Source organism: Cotesia glomerata, linkage group LG5 (assembly GCF_020080835.1).
Source record: "Cotesia glomerata isolate CgM1 linkage group LG5, MPM_Cglom_v2.3, whole genome shotgun sequence".
NCBI lineage: Eukaryota > Metazoa > Arthropoda > Insecta > Hymenoptera > Braconidae > Cotesia > Cotesia glomerata.
In genome coordinates, this window is record NC_058162.1 from 1,639,597 (window position 1) to 1,663,636 (window position 24,040).

Genomic DNA, 24,040 nt, shown 5'->3' on the forward strand with positions numbered 1-24,040 from the left:
TATAATAGTCACCGCCAGAGGTCAGCACTGTATAAATCGACCAGTGTAAAGTCGATATTTTTTCATCCGTTTTATTTCAAATTTTTGGCTACAGTATATGGCATCGTGTAACTGAAAATATCAACAACGAATAATAAACAGTGAAAACTTTATTAATTTTAATTATTAATCATTTAATTTTTATTATAAATTTATTGATAACAAAAAAATTTATAATGGCGAATGCTAAACCAGGTAAAGTTTAATCTAAATTAAATAAAAAAAATTTATTATTCAAATAAGGTTATTTTTATATTTTATGTTTTTAGTTCATCAGCCGATTCGGCTTTCAGAATATATCAACGCATCTAATAAAAGTTCTGACAAAAAACAACGTAAGTTATTAATTTAATTTTCACTAATAAATAATTTACATTTTTTACTTAGTTATTTACTAAAAAAACTTTTATGTTCGTAGATAAACCGAGGATGGAGCCAGTGCGGATAAAAGACTTATTATTGTCAGCTTCCAAAGCAAGATCAGCAAGTGTTGGTACGTAGAATATAAATGGATAATTTTGCATGAATACTTATTTAGAATTATAAAATTTATGGTTAAAAGTACTTGATTTAAAATGAAAATTAATTTAGAAGATATTTAATAATTTCAAGAATTTTTTTATCTAATTTTTGATGAAAATTAAGTTAGTCGACATTTAAGGATTAAAAAATTTTTTTTTATTGAAAAAAATAACTACAAAAAAGAAGAAAAAAAAATTGTCATTTGTTAACTTCAAAAACTGTAAGTGCAATTTTTTTTAAATATTTTTTTATTCTAATTTAATTATTAAAAAAAAAAAAAAAAACCAAAATAAAAACGTCGGCTAACTTTAGTATCATAAATTTTTGACAAAAAAAATATGAAAATTAATTTAGCTGATATTTGATAATTTTAAGAATTTGTTTTTAAATAATTTATGATAATACTAAAATTAGCCGACATTTTTGATTTTTTTTTAATTTATCAAATTAGAACTAGAGTATTTTTTAAAAAATGCACTTACAGTTTTTCAAGTTTTTTACAAATTAAATTTTTTTTTTATTTTTTGGTACTAATTTTTTCAATATAAAAATTCTAAAAATTTTTAGATGTCGACTAACTTAATTTTCATTAATTTATAACAAAAAAAATATGAAAATTAATTTAGCTGACATTTGATAATTTTAAGATATTGTTAACAAGTAAATTATGGTAAAATTTATTATTTAAAATTATGGTAAAAAATAATTAGAAAAAAAATTGACATGTAGAAATTAAAAAAAATAAAAAAATGCAATTTTTTAAAACTAATTTTTCTGAACAAATTTATTTGTTAAAAAAAAATTTTTAATTGTCAAGTGACTTTTTTTGAAAAAAATTAAGAAATATAATTTTTTTAAAATAATTTTTAACAAATTTATTTATTAAAAAATAGTTTAACTTCAATATTATTGTTTTAAATTAAATCAATAATTACTTTCAGATCGTCAATCAAGAAGAACAAAATTATTCGCAGTTCCAAAGCATACAGTCCGCCGTGCTCTTTACGGAAAATCACCTTCTCCTTCGAAAAGTACATCCTCCCAATCATCAGTCGAAACCAAAAGCTCAGTATCAGTTTCCAAACCCAACACTCCATCATTTAAAAGAAATAGAAGTCTAGCACCTAAAACTAAGGCTCGACAAAGTATGTTACCGCAACCGAATTTCATTGTTAAAAAAAACAAACAAAAAGTTCTTGATAACTGTCCTCCTACTGTAGTAGAAGAGCGTCTATCAGAAGTAATGAAAATATCACCACAGCCTTATCAACGACCCACTGTTATTAAATCTGTTTCCAAAAAATGTTCTTCTGTCATAAATAACCAGCAAATTGACAATTGTGAGGCAGTTCACGTTGAATATGGCACATTTAATAACATTGCAAATAGAACTATTGACCTTGAAGCTTCAATTGTTGACAAGGAAAATATTCCACCTGATAATTTGGAACCTTTGACAACTGACGGAGCTAATTTGGATCTTTTTCAGAATTCTAGACTTGAAAAAATAGAAAATGACTTACAGACATTTAAAGAAGATTTAAAAATAGTCAAAGAAGATGTAAAAATAGTTAAAGAAGATTGTAAAATAGTTAAAGAACAACAGTCTTTATTAATTGACTTGGTACAAAAAATTTTTACAGCTTTGACTGTTAAAAATAATGAATTTCAAAGTCAGGTCAGCGAACCATTAAATAATTGTTGTGTTTCTTCATCTCCGTTAAGTCAATTAATTTCTGCTTCACCTGATGACAAGGAAAATAGCAATAATAGTAATAATAATAATGATAATGATAATATTAGTAATAATTTAATTTTTAATAAAAGTAAAAGCGATCGTAGTAAAAAAAAACAAAGAAGATCTTCTACAAGCATGGAAGAACGTCGACGGTCGGCTCGAATAGCCTCCAAGTTAACTCCCCGAAAAAATGATAGCTTTGTTTCGCTGGAAAATGAACTTAATATTGTTCACTCGACTACCAAGTCATTTTCAGCGCCCATTACACCAAAAAATGATAACCGAATAATTAAATCAAAAAGTGCTAGGCCACTTCGGGAGTACATGGCTATGAAAGCTTCCATGACATTTTTGGAAACTCCAGATGCTAGTGGATTTAGACGGGCTATCAATTATGGAGATGATACTCCTGCAAGGAATAAAAGTTTACGACGAACTATTTCAACTAAAATTCTTAATGAGCTAGAGGATTTATACAATGACTCTGAGGAGGCTGAAGAAAATTATTGATTTTTTTTAACTATTTATTTGTAGGAAAAATAAAAAAAAAAAATTAGTATTTAAATTATTATATTATCGGGAAAAATATACAAATGACTAATAGGCTTCTATTATTTTCATTGCATGTTTAATTTAATATTTTAGACTTGAAAACATTTATAAAAAAAACTGTATAAAATATATTTTGTTTATTGGCTTAAAAAAGATAAATTAATTTATAAAAATATTGATATTAATATCTAAATGTTAGACTAAGTTATTTGGTATAGTAAGCACTTGTGAATTTTTCTTTTTTTAAAAAATTAATAAAACAATTATTTTACTTTTGAAATTTTTGGCTATGATTATTTTATTTTCATAATTTATTGTCGATTTAAATCAGTCACGTGTTTTAAAAAATTTTCACTAATAATTTTTTTTTTAATTTTTACAAGTGGAATTTAAAAAAAATTTTTTTTTTATAATAATTTCATTTTTATAAAATTATAAAAAAATTTCTAATGTCTGTCATATTTATTACTGTAATGTGACGTACTTAGTCGATAATAGATACATTTCTCTTTACTTAATTTATTATTTTAAAACATTTTTTTAATCAGCTGTTTTTTTGTGATAAACTATTTTTATGAAAATTAATTTAGTAGATATTTAATAATTGTAAGAATTTTTTTAACAAATAAATTATGGCAAAAAAAAATTGACATGTAGAAATTTTAAGAAATTAAAAATGTAATTTTTTTAAAAGTAATTTTTCAAAAAAAATTTGTTTGTTAAAAAAAAATTAAAAACTGGCCAAGACTGCTAACTGTAATGTCATCAAATTCTTCTTTAGTTTTTTTATAATTTCTTAATTAATTTAAACTTAAATTAATTTCAAATTATTAATTTAAACTTAATTCAACTAAATGCCTAGGTTTATACATAAATAATGATCTATCTTGGAAAACTCATATTTCTCCTACTATAAAAAAGATAAATTCTGCATTATATTGCTTAAAAGTGAGAAAAAATATTTTCAATTCAGATATCAGAAAATTATTGGTTTCGGCTACTATTCTTCCTTTGATAGATTATTATTGCTCGGTTGTACTAATCGATTCAAATGCTGATAATGATTTAAAACTGCAGCGTGCAGTAAACTGTGCAATAAGGTTTATTTTTAATATCAACCGAGATGAACATATAACCCCTTATTGATCCAAATTGAAATGGTTATCAGTTAAATCCAGGAGAATATATTTTCTGGCTACATATTTCTATAAGTTGCTAGATACTGGAAAACCTATTTACTTAATTTAAGGGAATTATATATAGAAGACGATGCTAGGCGCTCAGAAAGATTAGCGAGTAAAAACAACAATGTAAATTACTTGGATTCCTAGTTTTTCTACTTTACATCTTGAGCATTCATTTTTACACGCTTTATATTAGCTTCACTTGTATATCAGTAACTCTCCGTGGGTAATCTGCGCGCCTGCGGCCTTCCTTGGTTCTGGTAGCCGTTTCTCAGGCTCGCTCTCCGAAATCGAACTCTGATTCCCCGTATTTATAATATTTATAAATAATTATTTTTTATTAGCTTCACTTGTATGTCAGTATGTCAGTATGTCAGTATGTAACTCTCCGTGGGTAATTTGCGCGCCTGAATATTTTTGATAATCAACAAATAATAGTTTAAAAACTAAAAATCACGCTTTTATAAATAAACCAAACTAAAAAGTAAAATAAATAATAGTTTAAAAACTAAAAACACGCTTTTTATAGAAAACCAAACTAAAAAATAGAAAATAAATTTAAATTAAGAATAGTGTTAAAAATTTCAATAAATATAAATTAATAATAGTGTAAATAAAAAAAATGTATTTTATTTAAAAAAAAAGCGTGGGGTGCTTTTTAAGATATTATCAAAATGATAATCACTCTACTCATATCTGTCAATAAAATATTTATAACTATTGACACCATGCACCTCACGCTTTTTTTAAAATAAAATACATTTTTTTTATTTACACTATTATTAATTTATATTTATTGAAATTTTTAACACTATTCTTAATTTAAATTTATTTTCTATTTTTTAGTTTGGTTTTCTATAAAAAGCGTGTTTTTAGTTTTTTTTAACTATTATTTATTAATTTCGGCAATACGTCTATGGCAAAAGTTACCAGCTGATATAGTAGCTGCGACTACCTTGAAAATATTTAAAAAGAAAATGTATGATTATCTAATCTCTACTGACTTCTAAAAATTGTAAAATTAATAATTATGTTTAAAATTGTATTACTTAAATCTTAAATTAATTTTAAATCTTAAATCTATACCATTCTATGATGTTATAACTTGAAAAATTTACATTTAATCTTTGCATTATTGTTATTATATTATACTATTTATATTTTATACTATTTATATTTTATAATACAGTCATCACAAATTATATTGTATTAAATAAATACCTTACCATTTGGCCTGTGCCTTGGCATATATTATTAATAAATAAATAAATAAATAAATAAATAAATTTCTCAAAAAAAAAAATCTTATAATTACTTAAATTTAATTTCAATTTTTATAAATATGTCAAACAATGTATTTCTTTGAACTATTTGATCGTTTGTTTACATTCGCATATTCCGTTTTAATTTTATTTGTATTATTTGTGTATAAGATTACATATAGATGCAAGTGATAAGAAAGAGGTACACATTTTCTACACAACTTTTGTCCTTGTGTGTTCTGTCTTCATGTAAGAATTCCGAAGAAAATTATTAACCAATAGGATTGATGCACTAAGAAGAGTGTTACAAGAATGTGATTGGCTGAAAGAAACAAACCGAAAACTCAGCTAGCTCAGGCTCAGACGCGCTCGACTGTCGTTAGTCACTCAGTCCTTAGACGGCAGATTGACTTGAACTGTTTTAGCTTTTCTACGGAGTTACATTGTTAGCGCCGGTGTTTTTTCAATTGATAATTTCTTGGGTAAAAGTTGATTGTTTTTGACAATAAAAATGTCAAAAAAAAACCAAAGAAACGGATTTTACTATTTTATGCTAGATTTTAAAAAAAGAGAAGAAAAAAATGGAAGTAAATTTGCTAGCTTAACTGAAATTCAAGCTAATGCCAAGTGTAGTAAGGAATGGCAAGTAAGTAACAAAAGAATTTCTTTTATAAAGAAATTGATTAATTTTAATTGATTTTTATGAAAATTAAGTTTTTTATATTTTTTTTTATTTAAAAAATTATAAAAAAATTTTTTATTTGTAAAAAACTTGTAATACTAAAGTTAGCCGACATTTTTGATTTTTTTTAAATTTATTAAATTAGAACTCAAAAATATTTATTTAAAATTGATAGCATTAAAATTAGCTATCACTAGAGAATTTTTTAATTTTTTTTAACAAAAAAATTTGTTCCAAAAAATTATTTTTTAAAAATTCTATTTTTAATTTTTTAAATATTTTTTTTTGCCATAATTTATTTGTTAAGAAAAATTCTAAAAATTATTAAATATCTGCTAAATTTGTTATCATTTAAAATTGCACTTTTAGTTTTTTTTTTGATAATTTTTTTACTAAAAAAAAATTCTTAAAATTTTTTGATACCGGCTAACTTAATTTTGATAAAAAATTATGATTGTAATTAAAAAAGTATTTTTAATTATTATGCTTGTCAAATTTATTTATAAGAAAATAAAATCTTTTGTGTCATTTGTTCAGGATTTGTCAGCTGACCAAAAAAAAATGTACAACAGTAAAGCAAAAAAAAACACCCAAGAAAAAAAAACCGGTCTTGGTGAATCAGTGAAGACATTAGAAAAACGAGAGGCAGAAAATGTAAAATATGAAACAAATATGAGAGAGTACATTGACACTACAATTAGACAGGACATTTATACCAACCGTATGCATATTTTTTATTGCTTATAATTTTAATGAACAATATTTTTTTATTAATTTTATTAAATTAAATAGACATTATTTTATTTTTATTCATATTTTCAGGAATTAAAATTATATCATTCTATTTTATTCATGTTCACTGGTATTACACCAAGATAGATATGGAAAATGTTATTGATTACATACCGGCTGAATTTGCAGTCGTTGAATTTTCTTTGACTGAAGGTGTGAAGAGATGTTTGCACGAAATTATTGCACCCAACATTGAAATAGGTTATACAAGAGAAGCTATGGAACATTCTGATGAGGCCCACAAAATTGACATTTACCGAACTGGTCCCGAGACTAATTACAAAGATTTATACCAAAAATTTGTTGACTTCATGTCACTTGGAGATAAATCAATGAAGAAACTCCCACCTTTGTATACGACAAACAAAATGAAGACTGTTGTTCCTTGTTTCTTCCAACGGATGACTGACGCAGCAGGTGATAATTTTTATTTAAATATTTATTTCTTGATTTTATTTTATTTTTTATTTTTTATAAGGTAAAAGACCCAGTTATTGAGACTGGCCTAGTTGTTTGACACTTGCAATTTTAGCCTAATTAAAAAAATTAAATATTCCAAAAAAATCAATTATCTTAAAATTCATAATTCAAAAATTATATTTATTGATTTATTAGAGTTGATTTATTTTTTTTTTTTTAATAAAATAAAATTGCAAGTGTCAATAACTAAGCCAGTGTCAATAACTGGGTCTTTTACCTTATTTAATTTTTATATTTTTATTTTTGATTTTATATTTTATTTTTATATTTTTATTTTATTTTATTTTTTTTTATTTTATTTTTGATTTTATTTTATTTTTTTTTATTTTATTTTTTATTTTATATTTTATTTAAATATTGCTTGAAACAAATAATTAAAAGTATTAATTAAAATTTTATTTCGTATAATAGGTGTTCCTATTGATACATTCGACCTGTATTCATTGGAATACTTGTTTGGTACTCTGATGATGGCATTAAATGATGAGTTTCCGGAGTTCGGGAATCGTACTTTGTTAGCCGAGGCTGAATTAAATAAGGGAGCTTTCGATTACGTACAAAATATCGGATGTCAAGTGAGTATATAGATTGAAATGTTTCATTTTTTTAATTCTAATTTAATGTTTTATTTATTTTTTAAATTTATCAGTATCACAACGAGCTTTTTGATATTGGAAACTTGTGCAGTCAATCTATTGCAATTCAATGGGTGTACACACTGTGTGATGCATTGTGTCCGCTATTAGAAATTGAAATGATTGACGGAATACACTGCCCTGATAAAGATATTAACTCATTGGAAGCAAGGATGAACTCACTTAGTGTCAAAGAGTACAAGTACAAGACCATTCGTTCTGAAACTGGGGTAAAATGATTTTATTTTACGTTAATATTAGTACTAGCAACCGTGCAGTCAACCTTGCTTTGTTAAATAATTACTTTTGTTTAATTGCAATGTGCTTTCTTTAATATTGACGTTTTTTAAGATATAAGCTCATCCCGATGTTACACTCATCAAGACCTTTCATTTGAGTACCCACATCAATTTTTCATATATTTATATATATTATATATATAAATATATGAAAAATATATCAAAATTCATGTGGGTACTCAAATGAAAGGTCTTGATGAGTGTAACATCAGGATGAGCTTATATCTTTAAAAATTTCAATAGTTCACAAGATACATGGTCGTTTCTTAATTATGTTAAATTGCACTGTACTTTTTTAAATATTGAAATTTTTAAAGATATAAGCCCATCCCGATGTTACACTCATCAAAAGCTTTCATTTGAGTACCCACATGCATTTTGATATATTTTTCATATATACATATATATATATAATAAATATAAATATATGAAATATAAGAAAAATTGATGTGGGTACTCAAATGAAAGGTCTCGATGGGAGTAATGTCGGGGTGAGCTTATATCTTTAAACACATCAATATTTAAGAAAGTACAGTGCAATTTAATGAAATTCATTATTTAATAAAGCAAAATTTTAGTTATATATAGGTCATTTCTTAATTATGTATCTAGAGATAGAGCATTTTCGAATTCATATTTATTTCTAATCATTTATTGACAATAATTGTAAATAGGTTAGTGAGGCCTATCGTTTAAAGGCCGGTGCACGTACCAGAGAAGAAAATGAACAGCGTAAAAGAGCAGGTGGATCTTTGACAATTACTTATGGCCAGACTGAGACAAATACTTCAATTTTTGTTCCTTCAGCTAGTTCATCAGTGTCTAATTATATAGCAGTGGTAAGATTTATTATACATTACTGTGTATTTTATTAAATCATTTATCATTTGGAATTTATTTTTTAGGGAAGTTCAAGTCGGATACCTATTTCACTGTCCGAAGTACTTGTGGGAGTTGAAGCTAATCTGGAACCTAATGATGACGATTTTCCCGCGATTGGCTCCTCTAAATTCAAGTCACGTTCAAAAAAAAATTAGACTGAGTCAAAATTACGCATTCAAGTTAAAGGACTATTTTTCTAAAACGAACTATATTTTATAGTTCATTATGAATTTTTTTACTTTTATATTCAATACTTAACTAATTTATTACTATGATTATTATGATAATAATAATACATTATTCTTTTTTATAATTGATAATTGAAAACATGAGTGTATGAATTTCTCGCATTTTTTCGCGCATAGTTTTTTTTACACTTAATTTTTGCAAGAGATATTTCTACATGTATTGTTTATAAGCATTACATAACAGTTAGTATAAATACTTTAATTGAAATTTTTATTTAATTAACTATACTTTTTCTTACAAAGCCTCAATTACTCATGTTTTCAATTATAAAGACTATTCATAATTAATATGATAAATAACTTCGATAAATTCATATTTACACTGTCAAATTTGAGTGCGTGTACTAAGTTTTATATGTATTGTCTTGTTCAAATACAATCATTGTCAATGTATTTTATTTTGAGTAATTTTTATTGATATTGATAAGAATACTAGCGGTCCCGATAGACGTTCTGTACACACGTCTTGAATTTAAAAATCGTAAGCTTATTTTTAGTCATTTCTTAATTATCAACATTTTGGTAAATATAAGTTCGTTCTGATGTTATACTCATCGAGATCTTTCGTTTGAGTACCCACATGCACTTTTCATATATTTTATATATTTATATATATGTGATATATATGAAATATGTAAGATATATGAAAAATTGATGTGGGTACTCAAATGAAAGGTCTTGATGAGTGTAACATCGGAATGAGCTAATATTTTTAAAAATGTCAATAGTTCTTGAGATACGAGGTCATTTCTTAATTATGTTAAATTGCACTGTACTTTCTTAATCATTGATGTTTTTAAAGACATAAGCTCATCCCGATGTTACTCTCATCAAGATCTTTCATTTGAGTACCCACATGCACTTCTCATATATTTTATATATTTATATATATGTGATATATATGAAATATGTAAGATATATGAAAAATTGATGTGGGTACTCAAATGAAAGGTCTTGATGAGTGTAACATCGGAATGAGCTAATATTTTTAAAAATGTCAATAGTTCTTGAGATACGAGGTCATTTCTTAATTATGTTAAATTGCACTGTACTTTCTTAATCATTGATGTTTTTAAAGACATAAGCTCATCCCGATGTTACTCTCATCAAGATCTTTCATTTGAGTACCCACATGCACTTCTCATATATTTATATATATGATATATATGAAATATGTAAAATATATGAAAAATTGATATGAGTACTCAAATGAAAGGTCTTGATGAGTGTAACATCAGGATGAGCTTATACATTCATAAATTTCAATAGTTCACAAAATACAAGATAATTTCTTAATTATTTACATTTTGGTAAATATAAGTCGATTCTGATGTTCTTCTCATCGAGACCTTTCATTTGAGTACCCACATGCACTTTTCATATATTTTATATATTTCATAAATATCATATATATATATAAATATATAAAATATATGAAAAATTGATGTGGGTACTCAAATGAAAGGTATCGATGAGTGTAACATCAGGATGAGCTTATATCGTTAAGAACATCATTAGTTTACAAAATGAAACAGTAATTCCTTAACTATTAACATTTTGGTAAATATAAGTCCATTCTGATGTTATACTCATCGAGACCTTTCATTTGAGTACCCACATGCACTTTTCATATATTTTATATATTATAAATATGAAATATATAAAATATATGAAAAATTGATGTGAGAACAGAAGAAATATATATAAAGATTTTTATCCTGCTCGGACTATTTATGTTTTCTATTGATCTTTGCAGAGATTCAAATATGATCAAATATATTTATAATGATGTTGTTGTTAATGGAACTCGGTATAAAAAATTCATCCTAGTTGATGCGTTGCTTCTTAATAAATATATCTTCATCTGTCCTTGTTCCATTGGTCTCGTATTTTTCTGCACTGAGTTATGAAATATTTCCACTGAATATTTAATCTACACATTTAATTTCACAGAAAACTTTCAGTAGAAAAAAAAATTCCAATTTATCAATTTTCGAGATAAATTTTATTTTTATTTCATACGTACAGAACATAAAAGAGTTTCCGGTGACATTTATACAAAAAAAAAATTTAATGAAGAAAAATACTTATAAAAGATTAAAAAATGTAAGTTGATTATTACGACTTATTTATTCTCTTACATTATTTTAACAGATAAAAACTTTCATATTTTTAATATTCTTCTTTATTAATTAAATCCTACATCGTGATGTAATAATTTATTATTTATTCGAAAAAGTGAATATAATTATTGTAACGAGTATTATATAATCATTATCATTATTTTAAGAAGTTATTAGAGTTATACAGAACATTTAAGTACAAATATATACAATACTTCACGATTTTATTATAACAAAATAATAATAACAATAATATTATATTCTTCATTAGTAAAATGTTTCGTTATAAAATTTTTCAACTATAATTCGTGTACATATAATTTTTAAGTTTTAACTTTCATTAATTAATTTAATTAAACATGTCAAGACGCTGTAGCTTAGTATACATTTGTAATTTGACTTTATTTTATTAACAATAATTCGTTTTAATAATTTTTTTAAGAAGTTTGAACTGATAGAGTGTAAGTACACAAAAAATTAAATTTAACTTTTAATTATTATTCGTTACTTATACTCATTCAATTTCAATTAATTTCTTCATAATTAATAACAACAAAAGAAGAAAAAAATTGTAACATGTACTTACATAAGAAATTAGAATAATAATTACACAAATATTTGACTTAGGTGTAATTTTTGTTTCGTATTTTTTAAACAATAATTTCGGACATAATTAATTATTTTTGGCTTTGATTTTCTACTTATAAATTTATTTATTTATTATTATTAATAATAAATACATAAAAATAATCAATAATAATAAAAATAATTAATTATTTATTTATTATTAATAATAAATAAATAATTAATTATTTTTGGCTTTAATTTTCTATTCGTTATAAATTTTATAAGAAGAAATGTTCAGAATAAATTAATTATCGTTTTGAAATTCGTTTTTTTTTTCTAAATCTGGAATTTTCAAGTAATATACATGCAAAACATGAAATTTTTTATAAAAATAAAAATAAATAATTAGATAGAGTAAATAATGATGGAAAAAAAATGTTAAGGTAGCGGAAAGCGATGTTCGGGCGTAGTTACTTTCTTTTTATTCTACTACTATGGTAATAAATTTCTTCCTCCCTTTTTTTTATCTGTTTACTCTGGTAATTTCAAATTCACACGTATTTTATATTTATCAGGCTTTTATTATAATCCCTTGCGCAAGAATCTTAAGATATATGTATTGATTTTTCATAACAGCTCTTTTTTTTATTTTTCTTTTTAATTAAGAGCCTAGAAGATTTATATATTATATCAAGTGTACAAATAATACCGCACTAACTGCTAATTTAATAAAAAAAAGTTTTAAAGAACTTAAAAAAATTTTAATGAAATATAAATATAGCTTCAATAAATAAAAAATAAATTTTTTTCCAATTATTTTCTTCTTTACAGAAACTCATTTTTTAAATGTACATTATGAAGAAATCTTTTTTTTTACAGTAATTTTCTTCACTATTTTACTCTTTAATTTTCTGAATTTAAATCTATTTTTTTATTTTTTTTATTTTTAACACAATTATTTTCCCCACATTTATCTTCACAACCGAATGAACTTGATTTCTGACATACATCTCAATATGTGGTGAAATCATTTGAAGTTAATGTGTTTTTAATATGAATATTTAAACGGTAAAAATAAAAAAATAAATTTATTTATTAATTAGTAAATAAATAAATTTAAATGGTGAAAATAAAAAAATTAATTAATTTATTTATTTATTGATAAATTAATTTATTTTTTTTACATTATATTAATAATGTACATTAATAAATAAAATTATATATTAATAAATAAAATTATTTATTAATAAATAAATAAATAAATTTTGATGTTGAAAATAAAAAAAAAATTATTTAAATGGTGAACATAAAAAAAATAATTAATTTATTTATTTATTGATAAATTAATTCATTTTTTTACATTATATTAATATTGTACATTAATAAATAAAATTATATATTAATAAATAAATAAATAAATAAATTTTGATGTTGAAAATAAAAAAATTATTTAAATGGTGAAAATAAAAAAATTAATTAATTTATTTATTCATTGATAAATTAATTCATTTTTTTACATTATATTAATATTGTTCATTAATAAATAAAATTATATATTAATAAATAAAATTATTTATTAATAAATAAATAAATAAATTTTGATGTTGAAAATAAAAAAATAAATTAAAAAAAAAATATTTAAATGGTGAAAATAAAAAAATTAATTAATTATTTTATTTATTGATAAATTAATTCATTTTTTTTACATTATATTTATATTATATATTAATAAATAAAATTATATATTAATAAATAAATTTAAATGGTGAAAATAAAAAAATTTATTTATTTATTTATTTATTTATTTATTGATAAATTAATTAATTTTTTTACATTATATTAATAATGTACATTAATAAATAAAATTATATATTAATAAATAAAATTATTTATTAATAAATAAATAAATAAATTTTGATGTTGAAAATAAAAAAATAAATTAAAAAAAAATATTTAAATGGTGAAAATAAAAAAATTAATTAATTAATTTATTTATTGATAAATTAATTCATTTTTTTACATTATATTAATATTGTACATTAATAAATAAAATTATATATTAATAAATAAAATTATTTATTAATAAATAAATAAATAAATAAATAAATAAATTTTGATGTTGAAAATAATAAAATAAATTAAAAAAAAAATATTTAAATGGTGAAAATAAAAAAATTAATTAATTCATTTATTTATTGATAAATTAATTTATTTTATTACATTATATTAATATTGTACATTAATAAATAAAATTATTTATTAATAAATAAATAAATAAATTTAAACGGTAAAAATGAAAAAAAAATTTTTTTTAAATAAATTACAAAGAAAACAAAAAAAAAATAAAAAGCAAAATTAATGAAAATAAAGACATCAAATGACTACACGTATATTATATTTTTTTCTTACGTCAAGTTCTGTGACAAGAACATGTAGGGGAGCCCGATCCATTTGTTCCCTAAATAACTCCCATGAGTGTCTTTCAACATTCGCTGACGAAGTCACTATACATGAATAAATCGATAACTATATACCATAACCATCATATTAGATTTATTTCTTATTCTAAGCATTGACAATACACACAGTGATAAATAACGAAGATAATTTATTTAGTATTTTACTTAAAATCATTCAATACCTCAACGATAGGTATAGAAGTAAAGGATTTCTTCTCAGTACGAGTTTCTTCTGAGCACTTTAGTCATTTCCGTCGGGGGAAAAAAATTTCTCCTACCAATCTAAGTGCTGATCAATTATTCACTACATTTTAAGTCGACCTCATTGCCCCTCTTTGGGTGTTCGACGTTTCCACGTTCTGGAACAAAAAAAAATAGAGAACACTTGTTAACTCTCAGGCTGGATTTTTATGAATAATTTCACACTTTTTATTTTATGAATTATTAATTCGGGTAAAAAAAAACTGCACAATTGGCACTTGCTATTACTAAGGCACTAATGAGAGAAGAAACAATTGTAATAAAATAATAAAAAACGAAATAATTTACTGAGAATTGAATGAAAAGTTTCTCTTAGCGCCCTATTTTTTTTCTTCCCGCTGAGTCGGCAAATGAATAAATGAATATGTGTATATAAGTGTCATTAAAAAGAAAACTTGATGAAATATCAAGTTTTACATTTATAATTTATAATTATTCGTTAAATAAAAAGTTTTTACAATTGAAGAAATTTTTTTTTTGTAATTTTTGGAGAAGAAAAATTAAAATTTTTAATGGTAAATTTTTTTTTTAACTGAAGATATAATCATAAAAAATTTTTAGATTAATTTTAATGTAAAAATTTGTCTGAATTTTACTTTAAAAAATTTTTAGCATAGAAATTTTTTTTTTAAATGTAAAAGCAATAAATTTAATGTAAAATTTTTTTGTTACACAATTTTTAATGAAACATAATTGATAATTCTATACTTTTTAAAATTATTGTATATTTAATTGAAAATTTTTATTTGAAATTTTTTAAAAATATTTTTTTTGAAGATAAAATTAATTCTTTGTTCTTAAATTAAATCAGAAAAGAAGAAATATATTAAAAAAAAATTCTCAAGTTTTCTTTTCTTCATTGTAGTCTTAAAATTATTTGCTTTATTATAATTTTAAAATTTCTTGAAATTATGACTAAGTAAACAATATTTTATCTAATAGGCTTAAACCTACTTGTAATAAAACAATTAAAGAAACTTTTCACCTAAGAGGATTAAGCAATAAACTATTATAATGAAGTATTTGAAAGAGATTTTCATTGAGTCAATTTTTCTTGCATTGTACTTGAGTTCACACTTGCAAATATTTGAAAATATTCTAGTTAATAGGATCATATGGCTTAATAATTTACTGATAATTAAGTAAGCGGAAATACACGGTGTAGATTGTTAGACAAAGGAATAAATTTTTTTTTTAAAAATAATATTGAAGAAAACATTTTTAAAGCTCATTTTTCACTCAATTATTTAATAAAAAAATCAATTTTTTAATTTATTTTTAATTAATAATTGATAAAAAAATTAATTTGAATAAAAAAGTGAATTTTTTCATTTATTTTTAATAAATACCGAATTGATAAAAAAATTAATTTTAATGAAAAAATTAATTTTTAATTAATAAATGATAAAAAAATAAATTTTTCCATTTATTTTATAATTGATAAAAAAATTAATTTTAATAAAAAAATTTATTTTAATAAAAAAATTAATTTTAATAAAAAAATTAATTTTAATAAAAAAATTAATTTTAATAAAAAAATTGAATTTTTTCATTTATTTTAATTTAATAATGGATAAAATAATTAATTTTTCATAAAAAAATGAATTTTTTAATTTATTTTTAATTAATAATTGATAAAAAATTAATTTTAATAAAAAAATTAATTTTTTCATTTATTTTTAATTGATAATTATTAATTTTTTTTATCAATTATAATTGATAAAAAAATGAATTTTAATAAAAAAATGAATTTTTTTATTTATTTTAATTTAATAATTGATAAAAAAAATTAATTTTAATAAAGAAAATTTTTTTTGAACCAAGAAATTAATTTTGAAGAATTAAATCATCTTCAATTAAGTAAAAAAATGTTTAAACTAAGAAATTATTGTTTATTTAATTAAATTTTTTATGAATACAAAATTTTTAAGCTTAATTAAAAATGATAAAAAATTATTTTTTTGGTTCAAGATTTCTTCTTTTAGATAAAATGAATTTTTTATTAATATATTCTTCATTACGCCTTTGAAATATTAACAGAGTATTAACAGAGAGTGAAAAAAAAATCAAAATAAAAATAACAAATTGAACTTGTAACAAAATAATTAATATTCGTATAAAATCAATAATAAAACATTTTATTTTTCTCGCGTCACTTTCAATCCCTAATTTAATTCCGCCCAATTAATAGAGCATGTCGACAAGTCATACCTACCATATCAATCATAACTTAACGACGTTTACCGTTTGTAGTCAGAATATTTAAACAAAATCAATAACGAAATTAATGGTTACAATATGTCTATAACTTCTGTACAATATTATAACTTGGTTCCTATGTATGATTTATTATTAATAATTAATTCCTATGGGCTCTTGTTTCAATTTAGTGTGGTTATTGTCGGAGCATAAGAAAAATCTAGGGTCGTGTTTCAACAATAGCTTGTACAGTTTTATGAAATTGATCTTTAAGAAGAAAAATTGACCGTGAAGAAATTGATTTTTCTTCTTTGCTTTTTAATCGGCTTTTATTTAATTAATAAATTAGCTTTTTTTAATTTAATTGCCCGCAAAAGAAGAAATAAAACAATTTGAATTATTAATCCTTTCTAAAAGATATCATCGATTCTCATATATTTGCTTTTATTTATTCACATTTTACCCGTTAGTCTAAATAATGAATAAACAATGCGCGGTGATAAAATGCTCGTTAATGCACGGGGAGATTTAAACATCAAAGATAAAAAATTTAGAGGCGTGAGCTGATGGTGAAAATTTATATATTTTTAGATAAAAATTCTTGTTCTAATTTTAAGCGCACTGATAGAAGAATTTGTTTATAGTTAAAAATATTTGTTAATATTTAACAAATCATTTATTAAAGAGCACTATTTACTCCTTAACAACTATTTGTTGGTATTTAAAAAGATTTATTAATATTTAATAAATGAATATCAGATTTATTAAATACAAAAAAATCAGTTTAAATATTAACAAATATTTGTTTAATAACTATTAAAAAATATTTTTTAATACTAATAAATTTTTTTATCAGTGCGAGTTTACTTTTGGCCGGAATTTACTTCGAAGAAAGCAATAGAGAAGAATCGATAGAAAACTTGCTCGGACTGTTACATATATTAACTTTTTTACTGACAACCATTCAAATGTATGCATACATATGTATATGTCCCATTTCGATCGATAATTATTTTGAAGGCGATGCATAGATGGAAAATAGGGCGGCATGAATAAAAAAATACTATTTATGTGGTCAAGTTGTCTAATGGTCAATGTCGAAGATAATAAAAATAATATTACATGCAGATAAGTGTTTTTATACGGAAAATTAATTTTGTTTTTATCTGGAAAGTATTTGTTATACAGGCTGTGATAAACTAAATTTATTACGACTTTCAAGTAGGGAAATCCTGTTGATTTGTAAATTAATGTTTTTTTGTTTACGATAGTTTTAAATAATGAATTACAGGGGGTGGATGTGAAAAATTGTTCTGTAATAATTTTATGGAATAGATTAATGGGATGAAAAAAAAAATTTACGAAAATTAAGTTGTGATTTTAATGTAAAAGAAAAAATTATTAGGGTAAATTTTATTGGTAGAAATATTAAGGAATATTTTGAACCTAGAAAATAATTTTTAAGAGCTTTTTTTGAGTTAAGGAGAAAAATTTTTGAGCTGAGAATTTTTTTTTTAATTTAAATAAATTTTATTCGATTAAATAATTTTTTGTCTTTATTTAAAATAAATTGTCTGAAAATTTTTTGAGCCAATAAAATTTCTTCTTGGTTAAAAATAACTTTTATCTTCTTAAAAATTTTCAAATTTATAATTTTTTTTTGTGTATCTTAAATATTTATTTTGTAATTATATAAAAATCCAATAAGTCAAACATAAAAAATTTCCAATGTAATATATCAATAAAATAAATGACATTAAAGTTAGCAGTCCCTTGATCATTAAACAAAAAAAAATTTATTTCAAAAATTACTTTTAAAAAATTGCATTTATAATTTTTTGAAATTTCTTCTTGTCAATTTTTTTTTTGGCGTAATTTATTTGTTAAAAAAATTCTAAAAATTATCAAATATCTCCTAAATTAATTTTCATTTAAAATAAAATAAACTCTATTATTTTTCTCGAAATTTTTAATATATATATATATATATATATATATATATATATATATATATATATATATATATATATATATATATATATATATTTAACTTATATCAATAATATTTTATACGAATTTTAGATCATATAAAAAATCTAATTCTCTTCAAAGAGATTATTTTCCAGAATCTAAATTTCTATAGATGCATTTACAATTTATTAATAAAATATTCATTCATCGCTGAAATAATATAGATGTTATTTGAAGAAATAATCCGCTTTGATTTAATTCGGGTCTACCTTTGAAGGACATATATAGTATGCAGTCACGCTTGAATAGCCCTCTTAAAATATTTATACAACTATGTTCAATCGAGATGATGATAAGGGAATCGCGTATAAACTAAATAAATCAATATCACAAAACAATATTATTTTAAACAATTTAAATAATGATAGCTGTGATATTTTTATTTAGTTTAATTGTTCGAAAAAAATTTTAATGAGCATAAATTACAACGTATGATGCTGATGATTATGCGGATGCTAGACCTGGGTAACTTGGGTCATCGTGTGAGTAGTTGCGGTGTGACCATTGTTCTCCAGCCGCTGCGGAACAGGCGTCCATCTTCCAAACAACTTCCATCGGCAGAATAATTGGCTAAAGGTCATTCGAAATTGACGACTCATTGCACAGTAGAGGATAAAGTTTATCGCTGAATTTATTAGAGCTAATACGTCCATCATTTCGCCTGAAAAAACAAGTAAATAATTTAATTACTATCAAGAATTTTATTTTTTTAGAATTGTTATATTATTTTTATTTGATTATAGTAAATTATTAATGTTTTAATCGACAGCGCGGTGTCAATAATTTGGTAAAAAAAGTATTTTATTAATGGTGTATAAGTTACAAGAATTAAACAAGTCAAGTATTTTGGTTGGAAAAAATTTATCGAAGCGACAAAATGTAAGTAATCGTAAGCAGTTTGAAATTAGACGACAGGGGTGGTTCAATCAATGTTATTTCCCCAGAAATTTTTTTTTCACCCCAAACATATATATTTTATTTCAACTAGCACTATATGACTTAGAAGCATAAATAAATAAAATTTTGCTTTATTAAATAATGACTTTTGTTAAATTACACTAAACTTTCATAAATATGGACGTTTTTAAAGATATAAGCTCATCTCTATGTTACACTCATCAAGAGCTTTCATTTGAGTACCCACATGCATTTTTGATATATTTTTCATATATACATATATATAACATATATTTTAAAGATATAAGCTCATCCCGATGTTACACTCATCAAGAGCTTTCATTTGAGTACCCACTTGCATTTTTTATATATTTTTCATATATACATATATATATATATATATATATATATATATATATATATATATATATGTGGGTACTCAAATTGATGTGGGTACTCAAATGAAAGATCTTGATGAGTGTAACATCGGGATGAGCTTATGTCTTTAAAAATGTCAATAGTTCACAAGATATTTGTTAAATTGCACTGTACTTTCGTAATTATTGACATTTTTAAAGATATAAGCTCATCCCGATGTTACACTCATCAAGAGCTTTCATTTGAGTACCCACATCAATTTTTCATATATTTCATATATTTATACATATTATATATATGTATATATGAAAAATATATCAAAAATGCAAGTGGGTACTCAAATGAAAGCTCTTGATGATTGTAACATCGGGATGAGCTTATATCTTTAAAATATATGTTATATATATGTATATAAGAAAAATATATCAAAAATGCATGTGGGTACTCAAATGAAAGCTCTTGATGATTGTATCCTCAGGATGAGCTTATATCTTTAAAAATGTCAATAGTCCACGAAATACAAGGTCATTTCTTAATTATGTATCTAGATATTTCAAATATTTTTCTAGGACTGACTTTGTTTCAAAAATACCCAGTATTAAAACATAAACACAGCAAGGATTTAAAAATCTTTGACTTTGAAAGATTGATTTTCCGAACTTTTTTTTTAGTCCATTCAGAGAGAATTTTAAGTAAGTATTACTCTGGTTTAACGAGTGAAAAACCAGGGGATGATTTATTGTTACTCTTTTGTTTCTAAATACCTCTCGATTACTCGGTAACATGTACTATATAAAGGGAGAAAGAGTGATTCTTTAACAAAAAGGTGTAAAAGTAAAAGTTCAAAGAAAAGCAATTCATTTTCATTCGTTTTTCCCTCTTTTGTTTTCCAAGTCCGGTGTAGTGTGGCTATATGCTTACTCCTCGGTATTTTTCACCCAAAATTGTCTCTACCGTTTTAAATTATTTTTATACCTTAAAACGACTGGGAAAAATCCACTAGTGATTGTAGAAACCAGATAAACGGCTTACGATATTTACTCAAGCTTATATATTTTCGAATCGGATGCGTGAAATGTTTTCGCAAACATAAATATTATCGTGACAACCATGTCGTAGATTTAAGCTAACCATTTATCTCAAATAAGATATCTTTAAACCTGTTATGTCGCTTCGGATTTTTATTCGAGGGATACACAAATCGAAGTTAAAAAGTATTCATAAATTGCCTGATGTATAAGCTAATATAAAATAGTTATTTAATTGAAATATTTTTATTAATTTATCGGTAATTTTTTTTTTTTTTTTTTTTTTTTTAATAAATTTGTCCCTAAAAAAACTTTGAAATAATTTATAAAATAAGAAAAATTTCAAGTAAAAATTTAAAATAATTTTTTTTTAAAAACTTGCCTTTGCAAGTTTTCATTAATTAAATAGTTTTGATAATTATGTAATTAAAAACTCATTAGAATGGAATTTAAAGCACAGAGTAATGAATTTTTACTGCATAGAGAAAAGAAATAAAAATTTACATACGTATATTGAAATATTTTATATAATTAAGACCTTATATTTTTTTTTTTTTAAGGACAATAACGCTTTATAGAACAAGAATTTAATTTTTTTATTAAAAAATATATTTTTAAAGAGTACATTGTTTTATTAACCTTAACATAAATTATCATATTTGTATTATTTGAAATTTTGGCTTGAAACTTTACCTAATTACGGATTGATATCATATATATTAATCCTAATAAACCAACTAAATGTTCTCTTCTCTTATCGTAACGGTAATGAGCAATCAAAGACTAATTTCTCTCCGGAACAAGCTCAGGATTTCGTTGAATTTTTTTGTATTTAATAATTGTAAATTAGAACTACCAAAGGAGGAGTAAAAATTAAAATCCCGTTTTTCAGAAATTAATTAATTAATATTTTAAATAAATTGGAATTTTATACTTTAAATAGTTAATTTGATAAAAATTGCATTACAATTATTTCCAATTAAAAAATGACAATTGGTATGGAAATTTCATTTATAAGTAATGAAAACGTATATATATTTTATTTGATACTAATTGACTGAATTACACTCGAATAAATTTAATAATGAAGTTTATTGTTTCGCAAAAAAGATATTAATTAATAAAATTAATAAAACTTATCATAGTTATAATTGATATTTGTTCTTTTTATTGATTTTAATTTTTATAGTAATTAAAGAAAAAAAATTAAAATTAATAATTTGTACACAAAAAATTTAATATTGAAATTTATTTGCTTGAAAATAATATTAAAAATAATATTAAAAAAAAACAAATTAGTGGATGTAGAAAATAAAATTATCTCTTCTAATTAAGGATCAGTTTTTTTAATCTGAAATAAAAATAAAATAATTATTGCCAACATATTTATATATACGTAATATATATGATTATAATTAGCAGATTGTGAAAATTACAATTTTATTTTTTGCAGAATAAAAATTCAATAAATAAATTATTGTCAAAAATAATAAAAAGAAAACCTATATTATTATATTAATAATGTAAGATGGTAAGATTTATGATCTTACGTTATATTAGTAGTACGTAGAATGCTGATGTAATCATTTTTTCTACCCACCAAGATGTTATGAGTTACTAACAGTAAAAAAAAGTCTTTCAGCACTCGAAATGAAAGTAGACTTTTTATTTCATAACTTTTTACATTTAGTAATTTTTAAAGTAATGAAAATTTTGGTTCGTGCATTATTAAAAAATATTTTTATAGAAAGAAAAATATAAATTGAAGTAATAATAGTTTGATTCACAAAAAAAAATTTGTACTTTAGTAGAAATTAGTTCTATAGTTTATTGAAGTTAAGAAAATATGTGATATTGTTGTAAAAAGCTGAAGCGCTGTTCAATAACTTTATTTTCTTTGTAATTAGAAAAATCTTTAGATATAAAAAATTTCCAGCTTTTTTCACTGTTATTTTTTCTTTTATTTTACTTTTACGTATGGAGAGAAAAATCCAACTATTGACTCACCAATTAATCCCAAAAGAATTCTATACTCGTCACAATTTCATCGTGTGTATTATAAAGGTTTGATTACTTTAGAATTAACTGCCGGAATAGTATTTGAAAATATTGGAAATAGAGACAAAAAGTTCAAAATTATAACTGAATGACTCCAGAGTGTGCAATTTATAAAAAAAAAAATCGTGGTTTTACGACTCGATTATTTTCACGCTGATAGCTGTAAAAAGTTAACGGCAAAACGAATTACGCTGCATTTATTCAATAACTTTTTTTTATAAAAATTCGATTACTGGCTTGTACTGAATTGAATTTTTAAAAATATTATTTATTTGTCAATATGAAACACATCGTAAATAAATAATAAATATTCGCTTCAATTTACAAAATCAACATTTTCATTCTTTGCTATGTAGATAGAATGATTGTATTGAAAAGAATAATTAAAAAATATAAATCAATAAACACATGTTCAATTTAATATTTATATTTTTTGTGAATTTGAAATTGTTAATTAAATTTTATTAAATACTTTAAATTAAAATTTTCAACATCATATTTAATGTAACTTTTATCAATTTATACACAAAACTCTCTCGACTTTACGACAGTGTATTAAAAATGTATTTTATAATTCACATTAAATTAAATAAATAAGTACTTTAAATTAACTAGAGATTATTTTACAAAAACAAAAATGACAAAAAGGTTTAATTTGAGATTTTTTAGTAAGACAATTTACTTTTATAAAGTTCCCGGAAGATAGAATCAAACGCGAAGAATC

At 22.6% G+C, this 24,040-nt stretch overlaps 3 protein-coding genes across 5 annotated transcripts in view; 2 read left to right on the forward strand and 1 right to left on the reverse strand.

The window, feature by feature from the left end:
* Nucleotides 1-80: 80 nt before the first annotated feature.
* LOC123265442 (putative uncharacterized protein DDB_G0289963) lies at nucleotides 81-3,131 on the forward strand. The gene is made up of 5 exons (XM_044729221.1): nucleotides 81-234; nucleotides 309-374; nucleotides 458-532; nucleotides 1,503-2,107; nucleotides 2,150-3,131. Exons 1-5 carry the CDS (start codon nucleotides 216-218, stop codon nucleotides 2,807-2,809), a joined length of 1,425 nt encoding a protein of 474 aa, XP_044585156.1. The 5' UTR covers nucleotides 81-215; the 3' UTR covers nucleotides 2,810-3,131.
* A 2,436-nt stretch (nucleotides 3,132-5,567) lies between these two features.
* LOC123265444 (protein maelstrom homolog) lies at nucleotides 5,568-9,708 on the forward strand. The gene is made up of 7 exons (XM_044729224.1): nucleotides 5,568-5,943; nucleotides 6,517-6,700; nucleotides 6,802-7,188; nucleotides 7,663-7,826; nucleotides 7,901-8,116; nucleotides 8,860-9,024; nucleotides 9,091-9,708. The coding sequence occupies exons 1-7, from the start codon at nucleotides 5,809-5,811 to the stop codon at nucleotides 9,220-9,222; spliced, it is 1,383 nt and encodes a 460-aa protein (XP_044585159.1). The 5' UTR covers nucleotides 5,568-5,808; the 3' UTR covers nucleotides 9,223-9,708.
* Nucleotides 9,709-14,335: 4,627 nt separating this feature from the next.
* The window catches only part of LOC123265445 (G-protein coupled receptor dmsr-1-like), a 28,788-nt gene continuing 19,083 nt past the window's right edge, over nucleotides 14,336-24,040 (reverse strand). Inside the window, exons 2-4 of one of the 3 annotated variants that reach the window (XR_006509569.1) lie at nucleotides 19,417-19,616; nucleotides 14,647-14,823; nucleotides 14,336-14,509 (exon numbers count right to left, since the gene is read on the reverse strand). Coding sequence is in view for 2 of the 3 variants with exons in the window: in XM_044729225.1 (XP_044585160.1) it covers nucleotides 14,776-14,823; nucleotides 19,417-19,616 (248 nt within the window). In the remaining variant the exon portion in view is untranslated. Of the gene's footprint in view, nucleotides 14,824-19,381; nucleotides 19,617-24,040 lie in introns of all 3 variants that reach the window. The other 2 variants (XM_044729225.1, XM_044729226.1) reach the window with 2 other exon arrangements.

Bases quoted from the DNA above. Each gene is read 5' to 3' on its own strand.
- LOC123265444 (XM_044729224.1), top strand. From the start codon at position 5,809: ATGTCAAAAAAAAACCAAAGAAACGGATTTTACTATTTTATGCTAGAT. The intron at 7,827-7,900 runs GTGAGTATATAG...TAAATTTATCAG, and splicing joins TACAAAATATCGGATGTCAA to TATCACAACGAGCTTTTTGA. The intron at 8,117-8,859 runs GTAAAATGATTT...AATTGTAAATAG, and splicing joins CCATTCGTTCTGAAACTGGG to GTTAGTGAGGCCTATCGTTT.
- LOC123265442 (XM_044729221.1), top strand. The intron at 375-457 runs GTAAGTTATTAA...TTATGTTCGTAG, and splicing joins AAGTTCTGACAAAAAACAAC to ATAAACCGAGGATGGAGCCA. The intron at 533-1,502 runs GTACGTAGAATA...AATTACTTTCAG, and splicing joins AGCAAGATCAGCAAGTGTTG to ATCGTCAATCAAGAAGAACA.